Source organism: Haliotis rubra, unplaced genomic scaffold (genome assembly GCF_003918875.1).
Source record: "Haliotis rubra isolate DU_JTF1 unplaced genomic scaffold, ASM391887v1 Scf107, whole genome shotgun sequence".
In the NCBI taxonomy this organism is placed as follows: Eukaryota; Metazoa; Mollusca; class Gastropoda; order Lepetellida; family Haliotidae; genus Haliotis; species Haliotis rubra.
In genome coordinates this window covers 862926-874291 of record NW_025764970.1, presented here as the reverse complement: position 1 = coordinate 874291, position 11366 = coordinate 862926, and the positions used below count along the sequence as shown (strand labels likewise).

At 41.2% G+C, this 11366-nt stretch overlaps 1 protein-coding gene and 1 non-coding gene across 3 annotated transcripts in view; both read right to left on the bottom strand.

Moving 5' to 3' along the window:
* On the bottom strand, positions 1-72 carry Trnae-uuc. The gene has a single exon. It is a non-coding gene; the product is annotated as a tRNA-Glu (tRNA).
* Positions 73-7890: 7818 nt separating this feature from the next.
* Positions 7891-11366, bottom strand: part of LOC124279522 — a 52552-nt gene continuing 49076 nt past the window's right edge. For both annotated transcript variants that reach the window (XM_046715349.1, XM_046715355.1), the window contains exons 7-8: positions 8664-8749; positions 7891-8173 (exon numbers count right to left, since the gene is read on the bottom strand). In XM_046715349.1, coding sequence (XP_046571305.1) covers positions 8053-8173; positions 8664-8749 — 207 coding nt within the window. In that variant the 3' untranslated portion in view covers positions 7891-8052. The remainder of the gene's footprint in view (positions 8174-8663; positions 8750-11366) is intronic.

Below are 11366 nucleotides of genomic sequence, written 5' to 3'. Positions count from 1 at the left end.
TTCCATTGCCGGGAATCGAACCCGGGCCGCCTGGGTGAAAGCCAGGAATCCTAACCACTAGACCACAATGGAAGCTGACAGAAGTTGGGCAATTTATGGAATATAAATTAAAATGAGAACATCAGTCTCGCTCTTCAAGTTTACACTTCAAGATCGTGTTGGTAAATTTAAATGAACGTATAACATAATAAATGGCTCGTGTTTCAATTAATGTAGCTATAAAAATTACTGGCCAAAATTACTACATGCTAATCGTACAGCCTACAGGCCCACATCTCACCTGTTCACTTCGAATCGTACGATGAAACAACAATATCGTGAAATATTGATCGAGGCCAATGGATAAATTTCAGTTTTTCATAATTACTATCAAGGCAACTGAATACTCGAACGAACTCTCACTATTTTAGTGATTCAAAATAATCTCGGTTAAAATCATAAAATCGCGCACCTTTTGTAAAGGGAGTTAACTCTGTCGAGAGAGCTGACCGTGGTACCTCAAAACTCGCCCAAACGAGAGCGAGATCAAACCTCATGAACATAAACCGTTCTCCAGCTGTTACGTCTCTTCCAAATGTTTCGATTCAACGAGAACATTTGATATTTTGTTTGTGATCTTATATCTGTTGAATCAGAACGTAAAATTATGTTATTTTCAAAGGTCTGTTTGCCAAATCAAATTTTCTTTAGATCAATGAAATAATGTGACCAAGTTAAAGACGGTATTTAGTTACTAATAATTTCACATTATAAATCAATTACGAGTGTAGGAAATTTCCCCATCAGGACAATTCCCCACAGGACATTTCCCCATCTTGACATATCTTTTTATATTGAATCGGCAGTCACGAAGCTCTGGTATGGTGTTGAGCAACTGATGCCTGTCATCATCGTCACACGTTTATTACTCAAAATAATCCACCATCGGTGGTACATGAGTATAACAAAGGAGTACATACGATATGTACAACAAGATGACTAAATGATGCATCAATTAAAGTGTTTACAAACAATCTTAATGAACTTGGATACAATTTTAAGGGTAGATATTTTACTTGAAAAAGTTGACGGAACTTTGACAAATTTGGCCAGGAACTATAAGGTTCTTTTAACAACGATTTACGTATGTCTGCAAAATAATTACATTTAAAGAAATAGTGAAACTCATCTCCAATCAAACGTGAGTCACAGAAGTTACAAAATCTTTGTTCTTTGGGGTATTTTGCCATCTCCCAGTTTCTATGGGAAGTTTATGGTTGCATGTTCTACATTTTAGGATCGGTTTAGAAATATCATATGAGAGAAGTAGGTATTGTTCAAAGTTTGGAGAGCGCTTCAGAACTTTATAATATATTCCTTTGGAGGAATTTTGCATATCGCTCGTCCATGATTGTAAAAATTGGTCTTTTAAAATAGATTCAACATTTGAAATGATCCATGAATTTGAGTATAGATGAGGGTTGTCAAAACGTCAGGCAATCCGCATTTACAGAGAATATGTTTAATATGACTTAGCCAGACACAGTTATTTGATGTTTTGTTTTGTATAGTAATATATTGAAGAATGAAAGCTGCTATTTTGTTATTTGGATGTGATAATGTCAATTTACACCAGTACGAAATTAGAAGTAGAACTAGCAGTTTTAGATAAATAATAAACTCATCATTATTTGATTCTAATTTAATACCGATCTAGGTGGGATTCTAGGTCATTTAGAAATAAGGAAAATAAAAGGGGAAACAAGTTTTCTCATTGTCCAACTCCTGAAAGACAATCAAAGAAATCTGATCTTACAGATTCTACCATAACGCAGGATTTTATATCATTATACATATTTTGTATTAAAGTCAGTATTTTACCCTTGATACCAGTTTGTCTTAATTTGGTCCTTAGTCCATTTCTCCAAACTTTATCAAATGCTTTAGACAAATCAATAAAGGCACAAAAGAGTTTCTTTTTACATTTCTTCAAATGATTTAACAAATTATGAATAATAAACACATTATCTGTTGTAGAGGAGCCTTTTCGGAAACCGGATTGGGCATGCGATATTATATCATTATCATCACAAAATTTATTTAATCACTCGTTTAGGATGCTAGTAAAAAGTTGACCAAAGCAGCTTATGATAGAGATAAGAGGCAACTAATTTGACTGAGTGGTTTGGCTCACTGCCTAGGTTGAGGCACAGGTCAGTCACTGGACATCATAAAAATGTAATATTGCTGATAATAGACAAGAAGCGAACAAAAAATTTGATCAGTCATTGTTACTGATACACCATATTCAATTCAAGTGCTAAGAAAATTGTTTGAAGCAGGGACACTTATTGAAACGTAGTTCAACAGCTTGTTTCTGCATACCCATGAAAGTGTCAAGTCATATATTAATCTTTGTGGAGGAAAGCTTATAATCATTACTTTCTGACTGGTGTAGATGTGCGCCAGTGTTTACAGAAGCAGGGCACTTAGTATAAGGTTTTCTGCTGAAGTAATAGTTTGGGATATTGACTGCTGCTTAGAAACTGAAACTGACATAAGCATTAGAAACTGAACACAGGACACTAGGGTCTAGGACAATTGCCATCCGGACAATTCCCACCCCAAAGTAAAAATAACCTGAAGAACATAGTTCAGTTTCAACACTTATTCATTTTGACATAAATACCATATAACAATATTCCATATAGAAACAAACATCAACTATTACTTTCTTCATGACATGCTTTTGTATGGTTGCACTAATCAGGTTTTATTGATCTTATTTAATACACAACAAATAATAGCTAAATTTTACTGATATTGACATGTTTACTGATATTGACAAGTACTATAGTGTGAACTGATATTGACATGTTTACATGTTTACTGATATTGACAAGCACTATAGCGTGAACTGATATTGACATGTTTACAGATATTGACAAGCACTATAGCGTGAACTGATATTGACATGTTTACAGATATTGACAACCACTATAGCGTGAACTGATATTGACATGTTTACTGATATTGACAAGCACTATAGCGTGAACTGATATTGACATGTTTACAGATATTGACAAGCACAATAGCGTGAACTATTTAAGACAGTAGCACCTAAGCTCAAATAAATTGGTTTTATTAACATTTGATCTGCCAAGCACATGCTCACAATACAAATTCGTCAATGTTATTTGAGTAAATAGGTCTTATGTTTGCACTTAAGTTCAAATTTCATCAAGTTGATATTTTATCAAAGTCAATATTACATCAAAGTAAAAAAGTCATCGAAGTCTAATTTCTTTAATGTCAAAATTTCAATATTTTATCATTTTCAATATTACACCAAAGTCAATATTTCAATATTTCAAAGCCTGGGTGGGAATTGTCCTCATCATTACAGTGAAAATAACTGAGTGGGAATTGTCCTAGGTGGGAATTGTCCGGGTGGGAATTGTCCTGCTCCCAGGACATTAGCCTATCCAGTCTGGGACAAATGGAGAACAACACTATCATTACAATTATGGTTCAAATTTTATATCATAAAATAATTTTCTCCATAAAGATAATCCTGACAATTGCCTTTCCCAATAAATCCAAAGACTTTTGAATTATTTCATCTTGTTTACTAACAGACATCCATGTCTAAACCTGTGTATTACTTACCGATACATGCAGAATGTGTAAGCCTGCTTATCAACACAGATGCAACACGAGTAAGAGTCTTTATGAAACATACCACTTGTTTACTAATAGAAATCAGCCTGTGTTAGAAATAGTCTTCAGCAACCCATGCTTGTAGTACAAGGCAACAAGTGGGATCAGGCAGTCAGGCTTTCTGACTTGGTTGATATGCCATCATATCCCATTTGTGTAGATCAATACTCATGTTGTTGATCACTAGATTGTCTGGTTCAGACTTGATTATTTGCAGACCACGGCTCTATAGCTGCAATATTCCTGAGTGCGGTGTTAAACGAACAAACAGAAATCCATGTTAAGGTCTGTTTACTACAGACATGTAGCATCTTGTGTACTTCCAATACAACAGAAATAAGACACAATTCCACTGTGGGAAAGAGGACAAAACAATGTCAGATAACTGTTGTATGTACATCTTTAATATGCAGACACAATAACACAGACATTACATACCAGTCTACAACATAACATTCAACAACACTTCACATAGCATTTGTATTTTATCATGAAACAGTTACTTCAAAGAAACATATATTTATACATACATGCTTAAATCACTGTATAATTTCCTTTGCTGCAGATTCCTGTTGCCTAAATGGCTTATTTCCATGTCAAGATATGAATCATGGGTATTGCAGTGGGTAGCTATGAAATCAACATGATTGTACTTCAGATGAATGGTATCCTTATTGTGATAAAACAGTTATCCATACCATACAGAAGCAGACAAATAAAATAAAATGTTTTATAGTTTCAATATACATCTTGAAAGTAACATATGTTATATTTGGGATTACACTTTCTGAGTAAAGTACAGATTCTAGTACTTTTTGGGTTGAGTCTCATCCAGGATTCAAACCCACACCCTCAGAGTCAGGCACCTAATCGCCAGCACACAAAGTCAGACGCCTAGACCGCTCAGCCACTGCTGCACTTACTTTGTACATAAATTTTAGGGGTGTCATTCAAATTGTACATGCTTCTCCATAAAAATCATCACCCGCCCCTAGCCATAACTGACAGTACACTGTACTCCTGTCCTGGGGGAAGACCGGGTGAATAGTTTGGCATGGTAGATAACAACTTACACACAATATAAAACAGGAAAACATCATCTATTCTGCGACCATTCTCTCAAGTTAATGTGAAAAGTCAACAGGAAGTTCAAGTTATTTCTAGTATTAGCACAAGTGATAAACCAGATTTGTGACGTGATGTTATTCTTAACAAGTCAGTGAATGTTCCTTCACTGTCAAAGGAAACTATCAGTGAGTGACTTACCAGTATATATATAATGATAAACATGCCTTTGTGCTCATAAACAGCAGTACTCAGCAGTACTCATGCTGGCCACGAGGTCCGAGTCTCTGTTCCTAATCTGGAATATAGGCTGTTTGATGCCATATTGTGTATAGTGAACACTAAGGTATAATTGCTATTTGTGTTCTGTGTGCCGTCAAAAACTATATTGCATAACTTCAGGTGGACAAACAGGAGCTTATGATTATAAAATACAACATCACTAGATATGATGATTTACAATTTCATTTAATTGGATTTGTTTATTAAAATATTGCTACTTTCTATTTATATACATGGTATGAAGTAATGGAACTTAATCAACCTGTTAGACTGATACTATGGTTTTGAACCACTGAGTTTCATTTTCAGTTCAGAAAGAGCATATTCACTCTGGTACTTACACAGTATGAAACTCCCAAATATTTCAGCCAGACCACAGGGCTGGTTAGATGTAAAACTTGCCAGCCCTGACAATAAACTTACCTGCCCACAAAATATCTTCATATATATGTCTAAATTTTAACCCAACTGTCGGGCAGGTGAATGTGAGAATCTGTCAGTCCCGCCCTGGGCGGTTGGGCAGGCAGGTATTTCTAACGCTGGTCCTAAATCAATCCATGTATTTGACAGTCACAACATCCAGTAACACCACTGCTACAAACATTGTGTCATTCTGGCATAATATGGTCAGCAGGAGAGATTTCAGGCTAACTCAAAGTTTAAGACAAACAATTTGTAATCAGGTACGAAATATAAATAGTAAGTAAAAATTATTATTCAGACACAACAGTTGGGTGACAAATGCTTAAAATAACTTTTGATTATATTCTCAGGAAAGTAATATACAAACAATATTATTGAGAGAAATGTGAAAGATTTGTTTGGGCTTAAATTGTCATAATACATAAAACATTGTACAAAATGACACTGGTTACAAAACATGTATTTAATACTTGTGATTGGGTCTGTACTATTGACTGGACCAGGTAAAGCAGTGGGCAACAGACTGACCAACAAGTCCTGTCACAATGATGTACAGTCATCCAGCTTAAAGTGTTCACTTCTGAAAGTCCTATTCCTACTCAGCAGTCATTGTAGCAGACAAATGTTAATTCTAATGACAACACACTGGACAAACCTTTATCCACAGCACCTCCAACAAGTAAGTTGTATGCTTTAGTGAAGTGGAATCTCAAAGCATGGGAGACAGTCTTACATAATATAGTCAGAGCTTTTTGAGTGAGTAAGTCAGTATGGTTCTACACCGCTATTAGCAGACTTCCAGCAATATAATGGCGGGGGACACCAGAACACCATGGGGGACACCATGTGGGGAATCGAACCTGGGCCTTTGGCGTGACGGGCAAAAGCTTTAACCACTAGGCTACCCTACCGCCCAGAGCTGTTTGATCACGTCAGGCAGTGTGTATAGATAAGGAAGAGAGCCCCTATGCTGTCACCATCACTGTGCTGGCCGAGTCAGATTGGGCTTGTTCTTCAGATAACGCAGTGAGGTTGTGTATAGTTCAGGAAGAGAGCCCCCATGCTGTCACCATCACTGTGCTGGCCGAGTCAGATTGGGCTTGTTCTTCAGATAACGCAGTGAGGTTGTGTATAGTTCAGGAAGAAAGCCCCCATGCTGTCACCATCACTGTGCTGGCCGAAGTTAGATTGGGCTTGTTCTTCAGATAACGCAGTGAGGTTGTGTATAGTTCAGGAAGAGAGCCCCATGCTGTCACCATCACTGTGCTGGCTGAGTCAGATTGGGCTTGTTCTTCAGATAACGCAGTGAGGTTGTGTATAGTTCAGAAGAGAGCCCCCATGCTGTCACCATCACTGTGCTGGCGAAAGAGTCAGATTGGGCTTGTTCTTCAGATAACGAGTGAGGTTGTGTATAGTTCAGGAAGAGCCCCCATGCTGTCACCATCACTGTGCTGGCCGAGTCAGATTGGGCTTGTTCTTCAGATAACGCAGTGAGGTTGTGTATAGTTCAGGAAGAGAGCCCCCATGCTGTCACCATCACTGTGCTGGCCGAGTCAGATTGGGCTTGTTCTTCAGATAACGCAGTGAGGTTGTGTATAGTTCAGGAAGAGAGCCCCCATGCTGTCACCATCACTGTGCTGGCCGAGTCAGATTGGGCTTGTTCTTCAGATAACGCAGTGAGGTTGTGTATAGTTCAGGAGAGCCCCCATGCTGTCACCATCACTGTGCTGGCCGAGTCAGATTGGGCTTGTTCTTCAGATAACGCAGTGAGGTTGTGTATAGTTCAGGAAGAGAGCCCCCATGCTGTCACCATCACTGTGCTGGCCGAGTCAGATTGGGCTTGTTCTTCAGATAACGCAGTGAGGTTGTGTATAGTTCAGGAAGAGAGCCCCCATGCTGTCACCATCACTGTGCTGGCCGAGTCAGATTGGGCTTGTTCTTCAGATAACGCAGTGAGGTTGTGTATAGTTCAGGAAGAGAGCCCCCATGCTGTCACCATCACTGTGCTGGCCGAGTCAGATTGGGCTTGTTCTTCAGATAACGCAGTGAGGTTGTGTATAGTTCAGGAAGAGAGCCCCCATGCTGTCACCATCACTGTCCTTCAGTGACATGACTCTATCGTCTCGCCAGGTTCTCCTTTTATCTGGTAAACCTCTACAGGCAGGGTCCCGGGGATTTCTTTCATAATTGCCCGAGGATTTTCTTCATAACTGCCCAGGGATTTTCTGAGGAATAGCCCTTGACTTTGAATTATTTTACTTGTACAATTGTGAAATATCACATTAATAAAAACTTTCAATATATTGTGCCGATGCCTGATTTCCAACCAGCAACCCTTCGCATGCTAGCTTGGTGGTTTTATCCACTAGACTATGAAGGATCACTGTGAAGAATGTTATTGTATGTCAGTATGACGGGTAGTGCAGGCAGCGCACGTTGCAAGCCCCATCCCAGCTGATTTCAACAGTAATTACCTAATATGATAATTATATCTAAAGTACTAGTATATCTTCGGTCTTTTTCAAACAAAACAGAGGAGGAGGTTTTGATCCTTCACAGTATGCAATGAGGTTGTCTGTAGTTTCAGGAAGAAAGCCCTGATGCTGTCATCAATGACGTTGCTACTGTCACGGTGCTGGCTGAGTCGGATGGGGCTTGTGAGGTCTGCACCAAGTTCTTTAGGCGAGACAGGTGTACCAGAGCCCTGAAACAAAAGGACATGATGTCTGTCAGCTGTACTCGTCTATGATGAGCTGATAACTTCAAGTGGTTAAATGGCTCTTTGATCTTCCAAACTTCACCAATATTTTTAGCCAATTCAGGAAGTGATGGCAAATTATCCTACCACATACCCTCAGACAAAAATTCTGAATGCATGAAAGTAAAGTATAAAACACTAACAAATTAATGCCATGTTTCAAAAGTGTCTGGAAAGAGAATTAGTATGTATTTATTGATGAATCATATTTATTGGAAAATATTTAATTCATTTTTATTTGGAGTTAAACATCACAGATGTGGCACATAGACTTCATCTGCCACACCAAAACATCAACTTCATTGTGTCACTCAGACAAAAATGTTAATTGACAAGAAAAGACAATATCTTCTATATATTTTCCATGGCCCTAAGGGTTTGAAGTTTTCCCAGTTTCCTTGTATATACTACAGGTTCCTGCCTGTGGTGTACATACTTCTCCAGTGACTGTCCCCCGGGCTCTCCCTGGAAGTTGTAGTCCTGTAGAGCCGGCAGGTCCAGAGGGTTGCTCATAGTCTTGCTCTACAACACATACACCACTCTAACATGCCTAGCTTATGGAATACATGAATGTCTGTGGAACATTCACAATTTGAATACAGATCTACGGTATTATCAGTGTATTTAAAACACTGCTTCAACCAGGATGAACTATCAAAACCTGGACATCATATAATGATAAACAGCAAAAGCATCAGCAAAATTATTAAAATCTAAATATTTTAGATATTTAAATACTTACCTTACCTTAGGTCTTATGCATATTACCTCAAGCTTCGCTTAAAAGAGATCAGACAGTAGTTGATTCGCCATTCACTTGAATGGCTGCCTCAAGTATCGACGAGCGTACAGGAACGGAAGTGATGTGATCTCCCTTCCCGCGCAAGCACGGACTATCCAAAAATCACTTTTACTGACCAGGTCCGAAGAGCCCAGAGAGGGGAGGAGCATCCAGCGTTGGGAGTGAGTTACCGCCCTATGGTAAGGTAAGTATTTAAATAACTAAAAGGCGCGACCAAAAGCAGATGAATCGTCTCTGTATGCTTGACCTTTGCTATCACTGCTGGCAGCAGAAATGGTGGTGGAAAGGCGTATGTGTCCAGACCCTCCCACGACAAGGACATTGCGTCGACTGCCCATGCCGCCGGATCTGGAATCAGAGACACATACAACGGAAGCTGTTTGTTGAACCGAGTCACAAACAGGTCGATCAGAGGGCGGCCGTGACTGTGACATAGAAGGTTGAAAGCTTCTGGATGTAGCATCCAGGCGGTTGGCGACGGCTTGCCTGGCCTTGAGTGAGCGTCTGTTAGGACGTTCTTGCACCCTGGGATGTGCCGGGCTCTGGCTCTGATGCCAACAGGAAGGTCTGCTCCAACAACTGCTTGGACCTGGTCATTCCCTGGTTGCGAATCAACGACACAACTGTAGAATTGTCCGACGCTATCAGGAGCCTGGTGTTCCGCAGCAGAGGCGTCCAGTGTCGAACCGCTAGAATGACTGCTTGGAGCTCCAAGTTGTTGATATGCCAGCCTAGCTCGGCGTCGGACCACAGCCCTGAGGTGGTCTGGTCGTTGAGGTGTGCACCCCAACACTGAAGAGACGCGTCTACGAAAAGTTCGTGATCGTGAACAAACTCTGTCAAGGAGACTCCTACGCAGACGTTTGACTCTACAGTCCACCAGCGTGGAGATGCAGAGGCAGAAGGAACCCAGACTGGAGGTCGTCTGCCTGGATGTAAGGCAAGAGGAAGCGCTGTAACAGCCGGAGCATCAGACGACCTCTGAGCGTCAAGTCCTGGGCTGAGGTGAGGAGACCTAAGAGGGACTGCCACTCCCTGAGCGTGAGGGCTGAGATAGACCTCGGCTGGCGAAACTGACAATTTTCCTCCAGCGATCCTGTGGAATCATGACAAGGTCGCAGTGAGTCAGGAACAAGCCTCCTATGAACGTCAGTTCCTGGGACGGCTCCAGGTGGGACTTGTCTGTGTACGACTGTCTCTACCCCTCGTAGTCGATTTGTCACCTCAGTATTAGTAAGCTCTGCATGTTCCTTATAAACCTCCGGAATCTGGTCATCAAGAGGAAGCGAGACGTGAAAGGGGCTCTCAACAGCTTTCTTTTGAACTCTTCCTGCCAAGGGCAAGGCTCAAGGAACACCATCCACCGAACGACAGTGTGTTGGAGGTGTGCCAATAAATCACGTAACACTTTACCCTGCCATTGGAACAGGGTGGTAAGGTGTTCTGTCCTCGACGTGTTGTCTTCAGTCAAGTCCCATGCTGCAGCCGAAGTTGCAGAGGCCAACGCCAAAACAGGCTTCAACATCCTCTTGAGCTCTGCGTCAGTAGCCAACATCTTAGAGTCCTGCACTCGGTAAGAAGGCTGTGGAGAACCTGATAAACGTTTGAGGGATTCATCATGAGCCACGCCTCCATCAGCGAAATCCAAGCTATGTATTTTGTAGTCCCCTTTGCGCGACTTAGGAGCCTTAATAGTAGTATTGAGAGACAGTTTAGCAAAGTCAGCATCCAAAGAGGCCACAGCATCGGCCACCATCGGGTGATGCGGTAGGAGTAACACGGGAGAAGACCTAATAGCTCTTGGGTCATCAGAGCCTGAAGAGGGACAAGGACAATCTGGCAGTCTGTCGGCAATCCAGTCAAACACAGCAGATAGGGGGAGGTAAGTACCCCCATCATCTTCCTCTTGTAACATCTCCTCGTTATAATCGGGTGACAAATAGCGCTCCTCAGTGTCCTCCCAGGACGTGGTAGTAGCATTATACTGTGGGCCAGAAGCAGCAGGCGTCGGCCGCTCAGATGACAGCTGAGAAACAGCACTAAAGGTAACTGTAGGGGAACGTGGTCGTCACGGTGAGTGGTGAAAAGGAGGCGACCTTGAACGGGACCGACTGCAGCGAGTAGGTGACCATGAACGCCTCTCCCTATCATTGGAACGTCTGGGAGAGCGAGACCTGGAATCAGACCGACGATGGCGATGATTAACATCAGAACTAAGACGAGGACTCCTAGAACGATGGCGCTGTTGAGGAGACCTAGGGCGAGATCGCTTAGAACGACGGGAGCGCTGAGCTTTCTGGAGTCGGGAACGATCTTCCAATAACTGACGCTGTAAAT